The sequence below is a fragment of the Neovison vison genome, chromosome 1 (assembly GCF_020171115.1).
Source record: "Neovison vison isolate M4711 chromosome 1, ASM_NN_V1, whole genome shotgun sequence".
In the NCBI taxonomy this organism is placed as follows: Eukaryota; Metazoa; Chordata; class Mammalia; order Carnivora; family Mustelidae; genus Neogale; species Neogale vison.
This window is the reverse complement of record NC_058091.1, coordinates 133,979,529-134,001,858: the sequence shown is the minus strand read 5'-3', so window position 1 is coordinate 134,001,858 and position 22,330 is coordinate 133,979,529. Positions and strand designations below refer to the sequence as shown.

Genomic DNA, 22,330 nt, shown 5'->3' with positions numbered 1-22,330 from the left:
TCCTGAACCTCTTCAAATCTGTCTATGAAAGACCCACAGCAGATATCATCCTCAATGGGAAAAAGCTTGCAGCCTTCCCATTGAGATCAGGAACAAGACAAGGATGCCCACTTTCACCACTCTTGTTCAACATAGTATTAGAAGTCCTAGCAACAGCAATCAGACAACAGAGAGAAATAAAAGGTATCCAAATTGGTAATGAAGAAGTCAAACTCTCTCTCTTCACAGATGACATAATTCTTTATATGGAAAACCCAAAAGACTCCACCCCCAAACTACTAGAACTCATACAGCAATTCAGCAACATGGCAGGATACAAAGTCAATGTGCAGAAATCAGTGGCTTTCTTATACACTAACAATGAAAATACAGAAAGGGAAATTAGAGAATCGATTCCATTTACTATAGCACCAAGAACCATAAGATACCTGGGAATAAACCTAACCAAAGAGGTAAAGGATCTGTACTTGAGGAACTACAGAACACTCATGAAAGAAATTGAAGAAGACACAAATAGATGGAAGACCATTCCATACTCTTGGATCGGAAGAATAAACATTGTTAAAATGTCTATACTGCCGAGAGCAATCTATACTTTTAATGCCATTCCGATCAAAATTCCACCGGCATTCTTCAAAGAGCTGGAGCAAATAATCCTAAAATTTGTATGGAATCAGAAGAGACCCCAAATCGCTAAGGAAATGTTGAAAAACAAAAATAAAGCTGGCGGCATCACGTTACCTGATTTCAAGCTTTATTACAAAGCTGTGATCACCAAGACAGTATGGTACTGGCATAAAAACAGACACATAGACCAGTGGAACAGAGTAGAGAGCCCAGATATGGACCCTCAACTCTATGGTCAATTAATCTTCGACAAAACAGGAAAAAATATACAGTGGAAAAAAGACAGTCTCTTCAATAAATGGTGCAGGGAAAACTGGACAGCTATATGTAGAAGAATGAAACTCGACCATTCTCTTACACCGTACACAAAGATAAACTCAAAATGGATAAAAGACCTCAACGTGAGACAGGAATCCATCAGAATCTTAGAGGAGAACATAGGCAGAAATCTCTTTGATATCAGCCACAGCAACTTCTTTCAAGATACGTCTCCAAAGGCAAAGGAAACAAAAGCGAAAATAAACTTTTGGGACTTCATCAAAATCAAAAGCTTCTGCACAGCAAAGGAAACAGTCAACAAAACAATGAGGCAACCCACGGAATGGGAGAAGATATTTGCAAATGACAGTACAGACAAAAGGTTGATATCCAGGATCTATAATGAACTCCTCAAACTCAACACACATGAAACAGGCAAACACATCAAAAAATGGGCAGAAGATATGAACAGACACTTCTCCAATCAAGACATACAAATGGCTATCAGACACATGAAAAAATGCTCATCATCATTAGCCCTCAGGGAGATTCAAATTAAAACCACATTGAGATATCACCTTACACCAGTTAGAATGGCCAAAATTAACAAAACAGGAAACAACATGTGTTGGAGAGGATGTGGAGAAAGGGGAACCCTCTTACACTGTTGGTGGGAATGCAAGTTGGTGCAGCCTCTTTGGAGAACAGTGTGGAGATTCCTCAAGAAATTAAAAATATGACCTATGACCCTGCAATTGCACTCCTGGGTATTTACCTCAAAGATACAGATGTAGTGAAAAGAAGGGCCATCTGTACCCCAATGTTCATAGCAGCAATGGCCACGGTCGCCAAACTGTGGAAAGAACCAAGATGCCCTTCAACAGACAAATGGATAAGGAAGATGTGGTCCATATACACTATGGAGTATTATGGCTCCATCAAAAAGGGTGAATACCTAACTTTTGTATCAATATGGATGGGACTGGAAGAGATTATGCTGAGTGAAATAAGTCAAGCAGAGAGAGTCAATTATCATATGGTTTCACTTACTTGTGGAGCATAAGGAATAACATGCAGGACATTAGAAGGAAAAGATAAGTGAATTGGAGGACATCGGAGGGGGAGATGAACCATGAGAGACTGTGGACTCAAACAAACAGAGGGTTTTGAAGGGGAGGGGGGAGGGGGTTAGGTGAGCCTGGTGACGGGTATTAAGGAGGGCATGTATTGCATGGAGCACTGGGTGTGGTACATAAACCATGCATCTTGGAACACTGAAAAAATTTTAAAACAAAAAATGTAGGGAAACTGATCATGAGTTTGCCTAAGATTTCTTAAGCACATCACAAAAAAAGCATAAAGTATAGAAGAAAAAAATGAATTGGGAAAAAACAATCAATTGAGCTTAATGTGAACTAAGAACTTTTGCTCTTTAAAGATATGTTATAGTCAAGCCAGCACTTTCTAGGGATATGTCCTCGAGTGAGTTCTTTTATCCTCATGTCCTCCTTTAGCACATGGAGGTGAAAATATATTCCTTAGGGATATGGTGAAGACTGAATATATGGAATTCAATGCATTTAGTAAAGCTTATAAGGTCTCTAACAAGCTGTATTAGCTATGTACATCAGGCCTTCAATAGCTATGAAAGATTAAAAAAAGACACTTATGAAAATTAAAAAAAGTTAAGCCCTAGACAGGGAGAAAAGCTTAAACATACCTAATAAAAGGACATATATAGAATATATAAAGAACACTTGAAGCAAATCATTTTTAATAGTGAAAGATTTCAAGATCTATTACCCAAGAGATAAAGATGGAAAATAAACACATGAAAAGATGTTCAATACCATTAGTCATTATAGAAATGCAAATTAAAACCACAATGAAATATCCTTACATTTCTGCTCGAAGGGCTAAGATTAAAAAGATTAACATTACCAAGTATTAGGAAGAGTATGAACATCTAGAACTCTCAAAGACTGTTGGTGGGAATGATAAATGGTTTAACCACTTTAGGAAACATTTTGGCAGTGTTTCTCAGAAGGTAAATGTACACCAACAATGATCCAGTCATTCCACTCCTATGTATTTACTCAAGAGAAAATACACATCCATACAAAGGGTTATTTATGATCCCAAATGCTTTCCTTATAACAAAAAACTGGGACCTCAAATGGCCACCAGCTGGTGAATGGATCAACAAATAGTGGTAAATTCATGAAGGAACTATTACTTGGCAATATAGAAGAATGAACTAGTGATATACATAATATGGATAAATCTCAAAATAATTATGCTGAATGAAAGAAGCTGGTAGGAAAAAATTACACACTTTGATTTCATTTATATCAGATTTTTTAAATTGCAAACTCTTCTATCACGGCAAAAATCAGTGACTGCAAGGGGGCAAGTAAGGGGGACAAAAAGGGCAGAACAGAAGGATTTCGAAGGGGCAAGAACATCTTGGAGATGATGGATAGGTACATTATCTTGATTGTAGTGACTGTCCTTGGTATAGATATAGGTTAAAAACTCAAATGACATACTTTAAATATGCATAGTTTATTTTATTCCAGTTGTCTCTATATAAAGCTATAAATAATTACTTATCCTATGACCCATTCTCCATAGGCCTACATGGAAAAGTAGCAAATCAATGTCAGGTGATATGTGTTTCCTCGCTGGGAATAAGAGATCAAATGTATCACTGGGGGGTGTACTGGTAGAGATCTGTAGGTCAGGAGAACATCCCAGCACTACTCAAATGATTCCACAGAACACTGCGCACAATGCTCTGTCCTTGTGCGGGGTGTGGCCGGATGAAGCAAAGATGGAAAGACAGTTGACTTATCCATCAACTGGTCACATTAATAGCGATCAACATGGTTTAATAACTTTAAAAGTCACATACCTGGATTTGTCATTTAATTTAGGATCCTGAATTTTTACTGATGGTTCTTGTAAATCTGAGGAATCTTTTGAAGTGACTTCCAATCATGAAAATTCAAAACAAAAATAGTTAAGCTTCAAGAAAATATGTAAGTATACTACTCAAGTCTTAGGATAGTTTTTTTTAAAAGCTGACCTTGTTGTAGGTCATCTGGTTTCCATTTTTCAGGTGAACTATCTGCTGTATTTCTTTGCTGTAGAAAAAAAAAGTTATGGTGACTTTGAAGTCCCTCTTTTAAAGTTCTTTTAGAGTCGCTTTTCTTTTGGCATGTAAAGTATTTCTAAATACTAAGATACTGGGTTTCTACTCATTAGACTGGACTCCTAATGACTGCTGGCTATTTCAAAAAATTGATGTTATCTGCCCTCAAGAGTTTTGTCAGTACCAAGAACACTCTGTTACATTTCTGTGTAATATACATGTAATCAAATATAAGAAAATGAGGACTGGTCTGAATACCTATATATGCCAAACAGTAGGTTAAGAATAAAAACAGGATGTAGAGTATCTAAGGCCTACAGTTTAAATGAGCTATTACCTCCATTTTATAGATAAGAAGCCTCGGACTCAGTGGTATTAATTTTCCCAAGTTCCTATATCTAGTAAGTGAAAACCAGGTCTAACTGCAAACATTAAACTCCTTTCCCTCTATCTTAGTCTCTAGATTCAAAGTGAAGGAAGGAGGCAGAGCCAGCCAAGTCACACATTCCAAAGACAGCCAAGTTGTGTCAAAGAAGAGAACACATAAACATGTCAGGCAAAAATGATCTAAAGGAGAGGATAGTCCAAAAAAGGGAGAAATGGTTGGTTAGGGGGAAAAAAAATGACAAGCCAGAAGTGGCTTCTACCAGTCTGCATCCTGGCAGACACAGTTCAGAATCTTGTACCCAGCCTCCCATACTCACAACGGGCTCAGACTGGTCATTTAAGGGGAGAGTTATTGGGCATTGGTCATCTCTGGCACTCATTAACTCTGCCAGCTTGGTAGATTCTTCTTTCTGGTCTATACACAGAGAACAGAGCATTAAAAGTGGGAAAGTAACCATACGCCCGGGTGAACGCATTCTCTCATTGCGCTCCCTGGGACCCCCACACTGTAGGTACATCGCCATCTATTGGTAAGAGCCGGTAGTTACATTCTGCATTAAACTTCCGAATCCAAAATTTATGGGGACTTTGAGAAATGACTTTGAAATTAACTCCTAATAGATATAGGATCCGTGCAGGTCAGCTTTGTGGTAGCCACAGCCATGACTCATTTTTTCTCCTTTGTCATTTACATTGGACCCACAAGACAATGTATTGGGTAGGGAAAATGGTTCAAGGTGGCTAGCAGCTTTGCTTTCTGTAGGTACAATGGTATACTAATTACTCTTCCACACCACAGGCTTGCAGTGACCTCTTCCAAGTAAGGTTTTATCATTGTTTTTAAAAGGAATTCAGAGTAAGAAATTTTATTTCCCAATATACCTGTCTCTCTTTCAAGGGTACTAGGAATGTCAAGGTCTTCTTTCTCAAATTTACCAGAAAGTTCCGAGGAGCTTCTCGTCTGGTCAGGCAACATCTGAAATGTAAGCCAAAATCCACATGACTTTTAAAAGAGGAGTAATCTCTGAAAATTTTTGTTAAGAAAAACTCAAGGCTCAGAATACAACAAATATAAGTTAGAAAAGAAGTTTATCTTACTGCCAACTGTAAATGATAAATCCAAATTTAGAAAGCCCCTCTCTATATGGTTAGGTAATTTTGAACATCTAAAACCCTTCATCAGAGGCAATGGGGGGGTGTGGGGGGAAGGGTCTGCTTCCTCATCTGGGCAGAGAAACTACTACTTTGTCCGTGAAGGAGTTCCTTTCTAGGCCTTATAATTCTTTGTCTCTTTCTCTACATGGCTTGTTCTTGAATTCGTTCTCCCATAAAGCCAAGTTGGAGTTGGAGGCCCTCCCCCCTTGGGGTCTCAGCAAGTCTAGCATCCGTGTTAGACCAATTCATATGTAACATAATTTTTAATTAAGTGATTGATTCTACTCTATTTCTCATCCCATCCATAAAATGGTCTTTTCATGTAGTAAGGATTTGGAAACTCTGCTACAGAGCACTTAATAGACTATAACGTGTTTTCATGTACAACTCAGTGCCAAAAGGAAACGGGCCCCAGGCTTCTTCTGATTCTTAATTCAACCTTCTGATGGCCACCACCACAGAATCTTAGGTCTTTATCACAAATATCTTTGCTCTGCCTGCCATCTGTGATAAAGGAATTGCACATTTTTAAGGGTTTAATTTTTTTTTTTTTTAGATTTTATTTATCATAGAAAGAGCCCACACAAGCAGGGTAAATGATGTCAGGCAGAGGGAGAAGCAGACTCCCTGTGGAGTTGATCCCAGGACCCTGCCATCACGACCTGAGCCAAAGGGAGAAGCTTAACCATCTGAGCCACCCAGGTGTTCAAGGCATTGTGCTCTTGCATGTAAATAGGATACATTATAATGAGTGATATGGAGGCCACAGCATTCTGGAAGAGTAGCGCTCCTGAAGACCAGGAGACAGAACTTCAGAAAAACTCCTTAGGAGATGCTATTTCTAGTGGTTCCCTTCAGTTCTCAAGGATTAGAGGAAGAGAAGGAAATGCTAAGAAGCCCACAGCAAGTACCCTCAAAACTTCAGGAAGAATGGGGCAATGTAGGGATGTTATCCTAGAAAATTTTCAACAGTTCACAGTAAATGGTTTAAAGCATTTTGAGGTAGAAAGAGGCCTTGTGTCTGACCTCAGGTGATGATCTATGGAAAGAACTGGGATTAGGACCCAGACTCTCAATTCTCATCACATGGTATTCCAAAGATCAAGCTATCTGCTTGAGCAAATATTCACATCAAAACCCAACAAGGAAGGTAGAAATAGGAAAAAAATGCAAGAAAACATTTTCAAATAATCAAGAACTAAATCTGCCACCTGTCTGTCTTCTCCTAAAGCTTCAGTGGAAGCTTGTGATATGTCGAATTGCGAATCAAAGTGGATCTCTATTTTCATCACTTCTTTGTTGTCAATAGTAATAGGTTTCTTCAGGCAAATAATGAGGATCTTCCTATTTTCAGTTTCTAACAAAAAAGAACAAAGTATGCATATGCATATCAACATAATAAAAAAATTAAATTCTATAACTCCACTGGGATATTTGTCAATTGTTCAGATTTTCTGCAGTAAGAAGAAAAACTGTATTAAATGAAGTTACTTTGAAATTATTTTTGTTGGACGCACCTTTGTGTGTGTGTTTATACATACAAATATACACAATAGGACTGTGTGGTTGATCTTCAAAGATAGGAAGTAACTTACCTTAATAGCAGAACCTTGGAATCAAAATCTTGGAAATGGTTTTGATGTCTATAGAATTCAATCTGATTTGTAAGGAGCATTTGTTTAATACAAAGCTTTCACCTATAGAAGGTATTTTACCCCCTAATATATTAAACACAACATTCATTCTCATTCTCTCCGATGTCCCTCACTTCTGAAAATTCAAAATAAAAATCACTATTCCCCATACACAAAAATGGAATCATCCTCCTTCGTTTCAACAGACTCTACTTGAGGAGGCTCCTGTGTGCCTAGAGGGACCTGTGTCTCCGACAACAATCTCCTTGAGGGCCTCCGACCAGGACACCTGCTCTCTACCGACAAATAGTAATTGGTTTCAGGAAACAGTTTCGACCAAAATTCATGAAGAGTTCAACAATGAGCCACAGTAACTACAAGCTGAGTCCCAAGATGCAGGAAAGGAAAGCATAAACTGCCTGAAAGAACAGGAGAAACAAAGGGTCACACATTGAGGAGAATGAAGAGAAGGAAGAATGAGGCACATGGGTCTGGACCTGTGGCCCCCACACACCAGAAACATGGCTAGTGCAAACTGATGTGCTAGAAGCATAAAACCTATCCCCAGTTTGTGAGGACTTCACACACAAAAAAGAGCAGGCAGAAGATCTCACTTGTTAAAGCGATTATGTGTTAAAATCCTAATATTTAGGATATACTGGGTGAAAATTTTTTTTAAAATATAGTATGTTGAAATCAATCTACTTTTGGCCTTTTTAATAGGCTACTCTAAGATTTTAAATATGTCTGACTCAATGGCACCACACACCCTGCCCCTGCATTCTCCCCAGGACCTGCTCACTCCAATAGGCCTATGGCTAGAGCGCATCCAAGGATGTATCACAAGCCCGGCAGTGTGCAAGCAGCTACAGCAGGAGCCACCACCACCTCAGAGTAACTCCTGCTCTAGGTAGAGAGAAAGATGACCGCATATGCCAGTCTCACGGTGGGCCCGAGCTTGGGGGCAGGAGAGACAGGCATCTAGGTCTGACTGCAAGGCCCCTCCAACCCATGAAATCTTCTCAGGATACAACACAGGAAAAGAGCCTTACAATTTGGTACTATGTCATTTCCTAGATCCCTGGTCTGACTCAATTTAAGCCCAAGGCAGCCCCAGATGGACCCACTAAAAACCCAGGGACTAAACCCTGCCACAACAGGGAGAGCCACTGCAGACAACTGGACTGAATGTGAATGTGGCTTGGCCACAATAGGACACATGCAACAAATAAGGGGGATGTTCATGAAGTGTCAGATTCTAGTGAACAGATTCTAGTGAACAGGGGACATTGCACTGCAGGGCAGTACAGGACCTCTTCTTCATAATGCCCCTACTTACAAAAGCAGGAGGCATAGCAGACTCTCAAAACACAAAGAAAGAGACACAGACAAAATGAGAGAGGAATAGGTCTCATATGAAAGAACAAAATTATAGCAAGAGCTAAATGAAATAGATAATATTCCTGATAGAATATTTCAAGTAATGGCCAGAAAGATACTCCCTGGTTTTGAGAAAAGAGTGGGAGACCTCAGTGAGACCATCAACAAAGAGACAGAAAGAATCAGAGATGAAGACCTCGGTAACTGAAATTAAAAATACACTAGATGGAATAAATAGACTAAAAGGAGAATAGGTCAATGACCTGGAGAACAAAGTAATGGAAAGCAATCAAGTGGAATAGGAGAAAAATAAAGTGAAAATAGACTAAGAAAACACAGCAATACTACCAAGTATAACATTCACATTATAAGAATCCCAGAAGAAGAAGAGAAAAGAGGACAAAAAACCTATATGAAGAATAGCTGAAAATTCCCCTCATCTGGGGAAGGAAACATACCCAGATCCAAGAGGCATAGAGTCACCAACAAAAATCAACCCAGTGAGGTCCACAACAGGGTATACAGTTAATATGGCAAAAAGTAGTATAGAGAGAATTTTAAAAGCAGCAAGAGAAGATAGTTACAAACAAAGGAAACCCCATAAGACTATCAGCTGATTTTTCAGCAGAAACTTTGAATATATCATTAACTCCCTCTGGCTCCCTCAAAGTGCTAAAAGAAAAATCCTGGGTCACCTGGGTGGCTCAGTCATTAAGCATTAAGTGACTGCCTTCAGCTCAGAGCATGATCCCAGGGTCCTGGGATAGAAACCTGCATCAGGCTCCCTGCTCAGCAGAAAGCCTGCCTTTTCCTCGCTCACTTCCCCTGCTTATGTTCCCTCTCTCGCTCTGCTTCTGTCAAATAAATAAAATCTTGAAAGAAAGAAAGACATTGATCAAAAAAAGAAGAAAAATCTTGCAACCAGGAACACTCTATCCAGCAAGCCTATCATTTAGAATAGAAGGAGAGGTAAAAAAAAAAATTCCCAGAAACAAAAGTTAAAGGAATTCATGACAAGAATTGTTAACAAGAAATGTTAAGGACATTGAGTGGAAATGAAAGGCAAGAGAAGTAAGAGAAGTAAGAGAAGAGAAGCAAGAGAAGAGTAAGAAAAAGTAAGAGTAAGAGAAGCAAGAAATATAAAAGCAGTAAAACTTGGTACATCTATAAAAATCAGTCAAGGGATTCATAAAATAAGAGGATGTTAGTATGACACCATCTATCTAAAACTCGGGGGTGGGGGCGGGTAGAGGAGTAAAGAATGGATTCAAACTTAAGTGACCATTGCCCAAGTATAGATTATTATATGTATAAGAGGCTATAAACTCAATGGTAACCACAAATCAAAAACCAATAACAGATTTATAAATAAAGAGAAAGGAATCCAAGCATATGACTCCAAAAAGCCAGCAAACAGTAAAGAGCAAGAAGGGAACAAAGAACTAAATAAACAACCACAAAACAAGTAACAAAATGGCAATAAGTACATACTTATCAGTAAATCTTTGAATGTAAATGGACTAAACACTCCAAAAACACTGACAGAACAGATAAAAAAGGAAGACACATCTATATGCTTCCTACAAGAGTCTCATTTCAGACTGAAGACACATGCAGATTAGAAGTGAAGGGATGGAAAATTATTTGTCATGCAAATGGATGGGAAAAGAAAGCTGAGGTAACAATATTTCTATCAGACAAAATAGACCTGAAAACAAAGACTTGTGCTCTGTCTGTACTCTGCCTTGACCTCCTTGTGTGGCCACTGGAGGTGCACTGGGTACTTCCCTCCAGGATCTGAGGAAGGGGGTTATGAATGTACATTGTTGAGAAAAGATGGTGGCAGAATGAATAGGAGGACTGTCGGCTTATTTCATTCCACAAACATGACTGACTAGATAACTATCAAATCATCCTGAATACCCCAAAAGTTGTTCTGAGGATGGACAGAATAAATGCCACAACTAAAGGGAGAGAAGAGGCCTCACTGAAGAAAGTAGAAGTATGGATCTCTGGTGCTATGGAGGGGAGAGAGCTGGTCTCAATGAAAGGCAAAGGAGTACACAGGAGAACACACAAGGAGAACATTTCTCCAAAGTCATTGGCTTGGAAAATGAGAAGGCCTAAATTTTGTGAGGTCTGGCAACCAGCAGGGCTTAAAAAGTCTGGAGTTTTAAAGGTCACTGGTCTTGGTGAGGATAAAGCCTAGAGGGCAGGGACTGCTTCTGGAGAGGAGGCAGGAGAACCACCTGGGGGCAGGCTCAGTCATTTAGGCATCTGGATCCAACTCTGTTTCAGCTCAAGTCATGATCTCACAGTGGCGAGAGAGCCCCACGTTGTGCTCCACGCACAGCATGGAGTCAGCCTGAGATGCTTTCCCTGTTCCGGTTATAAGTACCTGCTCTCCTTCTCCCAACTTTTTAATTGCGGCATAAAACATTCTCCATGTTAACCACTCTAAAACATATAGTTCAGTAGCATTAAGTGTATTCGCATTGTTGTACCACAGATCTCCAGAACTGTGTCTTGCAGATCTAAAACTCTATCCGTTAAGCAGCAGCTCCCCATTTCCTTCTCCCCACAGCCCCTACTCTACTTCCTGTCTCTATCACTTTGAGAGATACCCATAAATGGAACGATAGGATATGTGTTTTGATTAGCCTATTCACGTAGTGTAATGTCCTGAAGGTTCATCCTTATTGTAGCATGTGCCAGACTTTCCTTTCCTTTTAAAGCTGGATCGTATTCCATCCTTATTCACCATTAGATGGACATTTGGGTCACTTCTACCTCTTGGCCGTTGAATAATTTTGCAACGCACATCGATATGTCCATCTGTTTTCAAGTCTGCTATATAGAAGTGAAATTGCTCTCTCACATTGTGATTCTGTTTTGAAGTTTCTGAGTGACTATAACTATTTTTACAGTTAAAAACAACAACAACAACAACAAACAAACCTCAGGAAAATAATTGAATCCTGAAGTCACAAAGTGAAGGAGTCCTTGACCTTGTACCCTTGCATCCAGGCCCTGAGCAGTGTTCCTTCCATCAGGCTATACCATCTCCCTCCTACCTCAAAGAACAAAGTCTGCCCTAGAATCAGAACTAAATGTGGAGTGGTTTAGAATTATCTTACCTATTACGCTGAAATTAACCACTGCTTCCTTCAAAAGTCTTACTGAGTCCCATAGAGCATTCTGGAAAAAAATAAGTTACGTTCATGAGCACAAAATGTATTTGCATATAAACAATCTCTAAGCACTTGGTTTAAGTAGGAATTAAACATAGTTACCTTACTATTGTCTATATAAAAAGTGACACTCTGACTTCCAAGGTTGAAGTCAATCCAAAATTTCTCTAGTTTTTCATCTTCTGGTTTTCTCATCTGTAAGATATAATTTCAACATGAATTGTGTACATATACTGTTAAAGAGTCAGAGGGAAATTAGTCCACTAAAAACAACTTCTGCTTTTCTTGGAAAAACACTACTTTAATACTGTAGGAGGTCTTTATTGCCTTACTTCTGCAAAGCAGGAGGAAGGTCTTAACTTCATATAACTAAGGTATTTCTGGAAAAAAAAATAAAACACAACCACTATCCTTAGTTTAACATTTAAAAGATGTTTAAATGTGTCAGAGGACTCTATTCACATATTTTCCCCTGAGAGAATAAGAAAGTAGTCCTATATTGAAGCAGAAACAACAGAAACACTGCATAGAAATAGAAACTTTAAGAAAAGGAGGTATTATCAAATATAAGTGAATATCTGCCATCTACCTTACTATATCCATTAGAGTAGAGCTAAGATGTGAAGATTTCAAATTACCTTCATTTTAATTGATTGTAAAATAAATAGGTGCTTATAGGAAAAAAGCCTCAAACCATATTGTGTTTATAGAAACAGTCAATGTCTCCTTCTCTGCCCTTCAACTTGATATCTTCCCAGAGAAACATTAATAATGTCTTTGTTTCCTCCCAGATGTTTTCTAGACATATCAGAAATATATGAAGGGTTTTTATCTTAAGAATGGAAAAACAAATACACCACTTGATTTTCTGAAAATGACATTTCTTGGGCAACTTTCCATCATATGTGCTTACTTCTTTGAATGAAGGCTTTAACTATAATGTATGTTATGGGAAGCCAGTTTGAGGGCTATGTTGAAGTTGATGAGAATTTTTAAAAAAAATTAAAATTTTTTTATTAATTTAAAAAAAATTTTAAAAATCCACCACGAAGCAGAAACTGGAAACTTCAGAGAACCAGAGGGAAAAAAAATAGAGATGCAGAAATCAATCAGGCTACTAAAATCAGTCCTAGGGAGAAGAAACTTGTGGTATAGTTAGGAGTTAAAGGTTCGGCTCAGAGAGGCTGAGAAACAGCCTCTAAATCCAAAGCAAAGAAATGGTTGATTAGGACATTTTGATGACAAGGTCCAGGAAACCTCAGCTGAGTCAAGGTTCATAGGTCTTTGAAGAATTTATCCCCTGGGAAGATGCTGTAGGTGGACCTTGTTCATTTAGAAACCGAAGAAAGTGGTAAAAAGAAACTGCTCACTTTTAGACAGGAAAGTATAAGGTAGAAGTATCTTGTGGAAAAAGAGCCCCCAATTTCTGTGGATAAGGTAGGGAGCATCAAATGGATGGAAAGAATCAAGGGAATTGCTCTTTTCCTTAAAATACAGGCATGAATAATGGTATCCACTAATAGGGTCAAATAATGCCAGATCCCTGTAATAGATCTCATGAACACAGTATCAACCCTAAAATTCCTGTATCTGGCATTAACAATAGAACCCTTAAACTTATTAGTAATGCATCCCGGTTAGAGCAGGAGAGAAGACAGGTGAAGAAAGTCTTCAGAATGGAGACCTCTAAAAGAAGTAAGCTTCCTTTTCTAAAAAGCCCTTCTTTTAGGGAGAGCAGTTTGGTCTAAGTATGTATACCTAAGTTAGGGTCTATGAGACCCATATATACCACTTTCACAGCCCCCAGAGATGAACATACCTCATGCCCATCAGCAAAAGCAGCAATACACGGAAATGAATAGACCCTGCAAAACATTTCACAACGTAAAAAATATAATATGGGCAGATACCCAGCACAACTTACACATGTTCTATAACAAGCATTTTTATCTAGGGTATGTGATTAAATCTCTCTGCACAAAGTATGGAAGAGGGTCTCAAACCTACAAATGGATACTATTCTAGGTAGATTTCCAGTCTCCATCTGGCTCGTGTACAAGTCCGGATTACTGGTCTACCAGCCAGGCTTACTAATACTGTATCTCTTCCTAGTTGCTGGGCAAGATTCCAATGAAAGGAGTGAACTTAGCAAATTCTCATCAAGAACACTTTGTAATAAACCTATCTCTACAGACTTCAAATCTTCAAGAAAAAAATCATTTCATAAAATCTCCTAAAGAACATGTTAAACATATTCCAAAGCATAAGTAAATATTCTTAAAAAAAACTGATAGAGGTAATTTTTAAACACAAATGAATCACTACGGAGAATGGATCTAATCTCCTGATGTTTCTATTCAATGGATAACCTAGTAGTGATAAATTATGTATCTTCTATTCTCTCCTGAAATAGAACAGATCCTAGATTTCTAATATCAGATATTTTGAAAATAAAATGACACCCAGAGACATACTTACCTTCTCTCATCACCAAGTCGGTTATTTAGGTAATTGAGAAACCGTCTACTATCCTTCAAAGAAATAATGCAAACTTTAAGAAAAAAAAAGTTTTTACTATTTTTTTACCAGCATGTAGAAGCTAGGGTTTGCTTCTGAATTCCCAGGATCCAGTAGCATCACAGGGTTCCACCAAGATTCATTATCACAGGTTAATTAAAACAATACTCTGTGTTAGAAAGGGGAAACTTCAGACCCAAATTCTGGAAGGAACCCCCAGCCAGGAGATTTTCAGCTGAGGAATGCTTTAAATTTCCAAAGATTATGTGCACAGTTACATTTCACTGGGTTGAGGGGAAAAGAAATAGATTTAACTAGTGACCTAGATTACAGTTTATATGCTAACCCATTGGGGATCCATCTTGCTGATATCTACCCAGAATGAGTCAACCATAAACCCATAAGCTTATACATTTCAGGTTTATTCTGGGAACATTATCCATTGCCAGTTTTCATCAGGAAGAGTTCTCTACCCCATTCCTTCTTGGTTTCTCTCTTCTCACACAGGTTCTGAGAATAAGGATTATTGTTAGAGAGTTCTCCTACCCAGAAGCCAGGAAGAAGGTAAATTTGTTGCCTCCAAAATACTAAAGCTGAACAGATACCAACCCAGGTTTTTGTCCCTTTTCTTAGGGAGGAATGGATATTGTAGTCCCTCCTTACAATCCACATCTTTATGCAGCACTAAATAGACAGCAGCAATGTAAGCCTTGACCTAAAAGTAGTTCCATGAAGACAATGGCTCTATGGGGGAAAGGATTTGAGAAATGTTACTTTTGACTTATTTTCGTGGAATTTTTTTGACCACGAGGGAATAACGAAGAGGAAAAAGGAAACTAACCTCTGAGTCTACAACATCACAGGCACACTGGTTTCTCTAATTCAGTTCTCACAGCTTTAAGGTGGGTTTTATTCCTATCTCAAGATAATGACACTGAGGCTTCCTAAGTCACCTTACCAAAGTACATCATGTAAGCCACGGAGGTAGACTCAAACCTGAGGCTTATAGTCTTTCCATTTCCATCAAAATCAATACTGGTTAAGCAACTACTACCCTATCTGGAAGTAGGCTCAAAGTTAATATTTCAAGTATATTTAAAACTTCAGATTTAATAAAATTCTAATTGCATAGTGGTTTTGACCAGAAAAGCTCGGTTCAACACAAGCATGGCTACTAAGAATTTTACCTTTTCCTGAAGGACCTAACCTTCATTGTAAGAACTTTCAGAGAGAAGAGGAAAACCATTTGAGCTATTTTAGGATGAAGGTGAATATGCAGCAAACTATAACCTATTTTGGTGCTTTTTGGGAGTATAATCACCATGAACCCAGACTGCATGGAAAACACTGGAAATTACTATTCCTCTAAAAGAGAGAGGCCTGATGGTTCAGAGCACAACTACCCACAATACTCCTCCAACTGGAGCAGCCCATGCCAATTTCCACCTCCCCTCATTGTCCCAGCTGCTCTGTACAAGGCTGAAATGCATATTTTCTCTAGCTCTCCTACCATCTGAGATTCACTGAAATTTGCTTCCCCCCCAATGACGTTTTCTTGGGCTGGGTCCATCATATTCACATTAACTGTCTCCAGTCCAAATTATCTTTAAAAAAAATCTGTATGCCCATATTTGGTACACAGATATTCTTCTCAGTCCTCAGATCATTTCACATAAGTGAGAAACAGGAAGCTTAAGCTTAAGAATGGCTCCTTATTCGCTTAATCATTTCTTACTTTAAGAAAATTTCATCCCCTGAGCCCAATGTTGAAGAGAACACTGAGGATGTTTAATAAGTATTGGGTAGGTGGACTTTTGATGACCAGGAATCTCACCGTCTCAAATTCTCGATCCTTAATTTCTTTGAAAGCTTCAGCAAGGACATCATCTTCAAACCACTCATGAACAAGCTCAGCCCTTGATTTTTTCAAGGTCAGTCTACACAATGCTTCAGAAAGTGCAACCTGCTGGTCATAATCTAGAGATTAAAAAATGGTAGGTTATTCTGAGGTGGGCATAAAGCAAAAGAAAAAAATGGAGTTCTACAGATTAACACTTGTTCTAAGAAATTCCATCTTTGAAGACTGGCATTGTATGTTACAGTTATAGGCAGTATTAAGTATCCTAAAGCACCATTACATAAATTCAGTATTTAACATTAGCAGAAAATCTAAATAGGCCAGCATATAACAATTAAAACATTTCCACATTTTGTGTTTTATATTAAAACACTCATCAAAACAGCCCCAACAGTCTTAATATTACTACAAAAATAAAATCAGAATAAACTGTGATACTTCATGACTGATAAAACATAACATGTTTAAATTTCGAGTAATTTTAAGGATAAAAAATAAGCTGCAACCAGATATGTACAACAGGAGGACATTTATAGAATGCTTTTAAAATATGCGAAGCAATGTATGAAGTAATGAATCACTAAATTCTACTCTTGAAACCATTATACTGTATGTTAACTAAAATTTAAATAAAAACTAGAAAAAATAGTGTATGTGGTTTATGAATACATAGAGGTAGAAGAACATACTTTTGATTGAAAAAACAAATCCTAGGCAAGGATTACCTCTACCATTGGGGAGGAGAATGGGATCAGGGACATGTACACCAGAGTTTTACATGTAACTGGTTTATTTTACTAAAACAAACAAACAAACAAACAACAACAACAAAAGACCAAAAAAACCAAGACCATGTAAATGTGGCAAAATGTTAGAATTTGACTAAGCTGGTTGGTGAGGAAATGAGTATTCATGAATTATTCTTTATGGCTTTCAGCATGCTAAAACTTTTCATAAATTAGAAGTGAAGTGTTCTTCCTATTTTCAACTTGACCATAATTTTTACCCATAGTTCTAAGATGCTCACAAAACCCCCAATTGTCCAGTATGTAATACTCTAATATTTAAAATTCTAAACAATTCTTACCACCCACAGTCAAGATTGTCCTTGCAAGGTCTTTCCTGAAACATTTAGATAAATAGCATTTTACTGTAGTGTACATAAAACTTTACTCTATTGGCATTAAAATTTAAAACCAAGATGCAGGGGTGCCTGGGTGGCTCAGTAGTTGGGCATCTGCCTTCTGCTCAGGTCATGATCCCAGAGTCCTGGGATAGAGCTTCCCCCGCCCCCAACCTGTCAGTCTCTGCTCGGTGGAAGCCTGCTTGTCCCTCTCCCGCTCACCCTGCTTCCATGTCTCTCTCTTGCTGTCAAATAAAATAAATAATATCTTAAAGAAACAAATTTTCACTGACATTTGAAAAAATAAAAATAAAACCAAGATGTATATTTTTTAAAATATAGAGAGAGCACACACATGAACAAAGGAGAGGGGCAGAGGGAGAAGCAGTCTCCCCTCTGAGCAGGAGCCCAACACGGGACTTGATCTAGGACCCTGGGATCATGACCTGAGCCAAAGGCAGATGCTTAACTGACTGAGCCCCCCAGACGCCCCCCCACCAAGATGTGTGTTTTTGAAATTATTTCAAACTCAGCATCAGAATTTCTTAAATGTCAAGAGTATATCTTGACATATATTTCTTAAATGTCAAGAAAAGTTAATGACTTAAAAGCATTTTTTAAAAAACGCTTGAGTTCTTATACATTCAGAGGCAGTATTGCTCCCTGTAAAGGGAATTCAATTGGAGGAAGTCTGAAGATCAACAAATGCTAAGATTCTGGAATTTTATACTCATCTTACCAACTTGCATGAATATATTTTTTGAATAAATCTTTTTAAAAACATAACTGACACCTCAAAGAAATGCTACAGTAGGTGCTGTGAGTCCTTCCAGTGAGCTCTTGAATAACTTTTAAAAACTGGTAATTTTATCATTATAATGTAATAGCTTAACCACATTACATCCAACAACAGATTCCCACATTATATAACAATTTCAGTTAAATGCTAACAAGTATGATACTGGTCTTTTAATGTCTCAAATAACTCCCATTTTAAAAAATAGATTGGCCAAGAAATCTCATAGTTCAATTTCTCATAAACAGATTGCTTTGTTACTATTAAGAAGAAACCTTGCCTTAAAATAGTACCACTACTTTGTGCTTGCAGACTTTATATCTAACCTTAAGTCCAGAACATTCCAGACTTTTTAGAACACACAGTAAGGCAGGACCATACGATTAGTTTGAAAATTTACGAGAAAACATCGGATCAGTTGTTCTCCAATTCTAAATATAACATTAAGAGTAATGATTAATTTAATCTAGTTAGATATTTTTTAGGAAATATTCAGTAGAAACACTGCATCCTGCAAACACTAGTTAAATGAACAAACATGACAGCAGTGGGCCTTATGCTCCCTATCACTTCATTCAGGCCTATAATATGATAGACGTGGTTGCCCTTCCTCTCTTCCATCATGGCTGCAGGTCACATGAATGACGGCGTACCACAATATGTCAATGATGCTGGTTAGTGGCTAGCACGGTAACACATTTAGGTTCGAATTTTAGAACAGGGTGCTGAATTTGCTTTTCATGGCCACACATTACAAACTTACTCTTGAATTTCAATGTCCCAAGAACTACATAATCATAACTAGGCCATCAAAAAACACAAAACCAAAAAATCCAGATTTTTTTCCATTTTTGAAAAGCAATACAAATTCCAATGGTATAGCTAAAAGTTGGTAGATTTTGAGCATTTGCTACTAAGTAACATGGTCATCACTTTCAATGGGTTGCTTGATTCAACCTATATAATAACTATCAAGGATTACAGTTGGCTCCATTTTACAGGTGAGCAAAGAGAGGTGGCAAAACCAGATCTCAGTCTGGTCCAGAGTCTATACCCTTAACAATCTCCTAGGAGTCACTATTTTAACTCACAGTCACAAAGGAAAAAATAACATATAGCCCAAGAAAGCATCTCAGCTCACAAACTTGACAAACTTAGCAAAGTCTAGCTTTTTCCCCTTAGTCCTCCGTCACTGTTAGCTCAGAGCCTGTGCACAGCAGGTGCACAAAGCATTTACTGAAGAAAGTGATGAAGGCATCACGTCTAAGGAGAACAGAGACAGAGGCAGTACAACCAGAGAGCTTTTACCCTTACAGCATCCCATAATCAAGTAAAAGGTCACTTACATAAGACGACTTGGGCCTTCCAACAAAGGGAGTCGTCTTCGCTCTTCCTGAGGCATGTCATGCAAAATGGAGTTCAAAGTTTTCAAAGCCTGGAGACAGGGAAAGTATTTACAGGGAAGAAACATGGAGGCCAATTGAACAACCTTCTCAAAGGCCTTTAGAGCAACTGTTAGCAGATTTGTTATTTGCAACTCACCTCCTGTTGAATCAGATGACTTACAGTCTTTCCTGTCACCAGAAATCCTAAGGTAAATATGAAGGAATCCAAAATCTGCGTTTTCCCTGAAAGCATAATTTTAGAAAAAATCAAACGGATGTGAAGAAGATAAGGAAGTGACTCCCACAAAACAGGAAGAGGCAAAGACTGGAAATGCCATGAGCAGAGAACATTTTAGAAATTGAAACAGTCTGGGCAATAAGACAGGGACAAAATACACTTGCAGTGTTTAGACCTTCATTGAGGAAAGGAGCAGCATACACAAAGTGTGGCTGTGTGTGATTACCTTTTCTCAAACAAAGCTACTTTTTTTTTTTTAAAATCCAGACTGAGGGACAGATATAGAAAGGAGAGCTACTGTAGTTTTGTTGTTTCTCACATTGTATATTTTTCCAAAATAAAAATTTTAAAGATCTTATGCTAACAAAAGCAGGGTTTGAACAAAGTATTGACCTTTATTAAATAGCATTAACTGGAGAAACTTCAGTTATTTTTAAGTCAGTACATAGTGAAAAGAAATTGGTATGTGATTATCCTATTATTAATTATGTATATCAATATTAGCAATATATTATGTTAATAGTATTTATTCTAATACTATTTATTATTAATATTTATTAATAGTTATCAATATTACTATATAATATTGTTTATATATTAATTATCCTGCTTATTACACTATGATTTCATTTATGCACATTAAGATAAAATTACAGTACAGTTATAAAAAGTGAAAACATTTGTGGTATGATCATAACGTTACTTTCATAGGTTCAAAGGCTCAATTTTGATATACAGATTTTTTGGTCACATGTCATATATTCACCCCCCCATAGAACTCATAAGATTGTATGAGCCCCAAACCAGAAAAACAGAAGTTAAAAAAAGATTCATCTTCTATCAAAAAGCCACATTGATACTGCTGGATGATCTCTGGAAATCAGAAGTTTGACTAGGAGCTGTGCCAACAACTTGCCTGCCAGTTTGAAGCTTGAAGATTTCAACACAGCCCAGATGGACAGCAGAGGATCCTAAAAACATTTATGTACCTGTTAATTAGCAACTATCAGGTGTCCTCTCTTTTCATTTACATAGTAAAGAAAACAAATAGAGCCTTACAAAAGGGAAAGAGGAACACTGCCAGGTAGCAGAAAAGGGACTTTGTAAAAAGTGCTTACTTCAGGAAATGAAGATTTAAGAAGCATGTGACTGTTCACAAAAAACTTAAAAGAACATGAATTCTATGGAAGAGTCCCCACCCACAAAGAGCCAGCATAATAACCTGTCCTGAGACACGACATAAAAGCAGCAGTTTTAAAAGTACCTGAGGCATACACGAAAGAGATTGATTTACTAATCTCAGTATGTGAAAGAGGGGCAGGAATCTTTAGGAGACTTCTCCAAGAACAAAAATGTTGGTGGGCACCATTTTTCCTCCTGTCCCTCAGCTTATATAGCTGGACATTTACTAGAGCCAGCAGCTACACGCTCCTCCAGTCTTGCTAGAACCACATGCCCCACCCCCAGTGCTCCCTTACAGACCTGCCCCATCCAACCCACCCGCCTTCACAGCCATCCTTACAAGTGACTCCTACCCCACCACACAATGCAAGGTGCCCCAGTGGGAAACCAGCACCACTCCAAAGAGACGACTGCCCTAGAGAGGAGGAGGAAATAATCCTACACACCAGTTTGCCCACAGTTCTAGAAGCCAAGCCTTTTCACTGATCACAGAGGGAGAAAGCCCTGCCATTAGGTATACTTGCAACAAAAAGGCTGATTGCACATACCTAGTCTGACTGCCATCCTCACCCACCAATGAAAGCCTCTGAGCCATACAGGGAGAAAGGCTGGTCATCTGATACACTCACAGAGAGGCTAATTCCAGACAACCAGACTGACTGACCCTATTCACCTATGAGCCCACAGAGGCCTTACACAGGCCCCTCAATGCTGCATGGATCAAACCCTGCACAGTGTATCCACAGGAGGCAAAGTAGATCTGTGGAGCTTACTGGGCTGAAAACACAGCTAGACAAAACAATAAAGTATATGCATCCCACATAGGATACACCCCAGCTTGTATGGTTCTGATGGCTAGAGGGCATGGCACTACAGGGAACCACTGAACTTCTATACAAAACTTTCAAGCCTAGGGGACACAGCTATTCCTCCTTCCCATATAGAAGACAAAATAAGAAAACAAGAATATGTCCTAAATGAAAGAACAGGACAAAAATCACAGCACAAGAGCTAAAAGAAATGAAGATAAGAAATATGATAGAGAATTCAAAGTAATGGTCATAGAAATATTCACTGGACTTGAAAAGAGTGGATTAAAGTGAGATCAATAAAGATAAAAAATATGAAAAAAATCAGATGAACTCAAGAATCAAAACAAAGCAACAACAAAAAACAAACAACTAGAGGGAATCGATAGTGTATTAGAAGAGACAAAAGAACAGTTTGTGATCTGGAAGACAGGATAATGCAAAAGAAACAAGCTGAACAGCAAAAAATGTAGAAATTGAGAATAGGTTAAGGGAATTCGGCAACATATCAACCATCATAACATTCACATTGTAAGGATCCCAGAAGATAAGAAATGTGTGGAAAACTTATTTGAAAAAAAATATAACTGAAAAATTCCCTAAACTGGAGAAGGAAACAGACAACCAAATCCAGGA

At 38.1% G+C, this 22,330-nt stretch overlaps 1 protein-coding gene across 1 annotated transcript in view; it reads right to left on the bottom strand.

Annotated features, from left to right (window-relative positions):
* SYCP2L (synaptonemal complex protein 2 like) overlaps positions 1-22,330 on the bottom strand; it is a 110,317-nt gene that overhangs the window by 66,223 nt on the left and 21,764 nt on the right. The window contains exons 10-21 of the mRNA XM_044251038.1: positions 19,623-19,708; positions 19,427-19,515; positions 17,249-17,283; positions 16,138-16,280; positions 14,265-14,317; positions 13,606-13,651; positions 11,889-11,981; positions 11,733-11,793; positions 6,793-6,938; positions 5,309-5,402; positions 4,740-4,841; positions 3,800-3,875 (exon numbers count right to left, since the gene is read on the bottom strand). Of these exons, the coding sequence (XP_044106973.1) occupies positions 3,800-3,875; positions 4,740-4,841; positions 5,309-5,402; positions 6,793-6,938; positions 11,733-11,793; positions 11,889-11,981; positions 13,606-13,651; positions 14,265-14,317; positions 16,138-16,280; positions 17,249-17,283; positions 19,427-19,515; positions 19,623-19,708 (1,024 nt within the window). The remainder of the gene's footprint in view (positions 1-3,799; positions 3,876-4,739; positions 4,842-5,308; positions 5,403-6,792; positions 6,939-11,732; positions 11,794-11,888; positions 11,982-13,605; positions 13,652-14,264; positions 14,318-16,137; positions 16,281-17,248; positions 17,284-19,426; positions 19,516-19,622; positions 19,709-22,330) is intronic.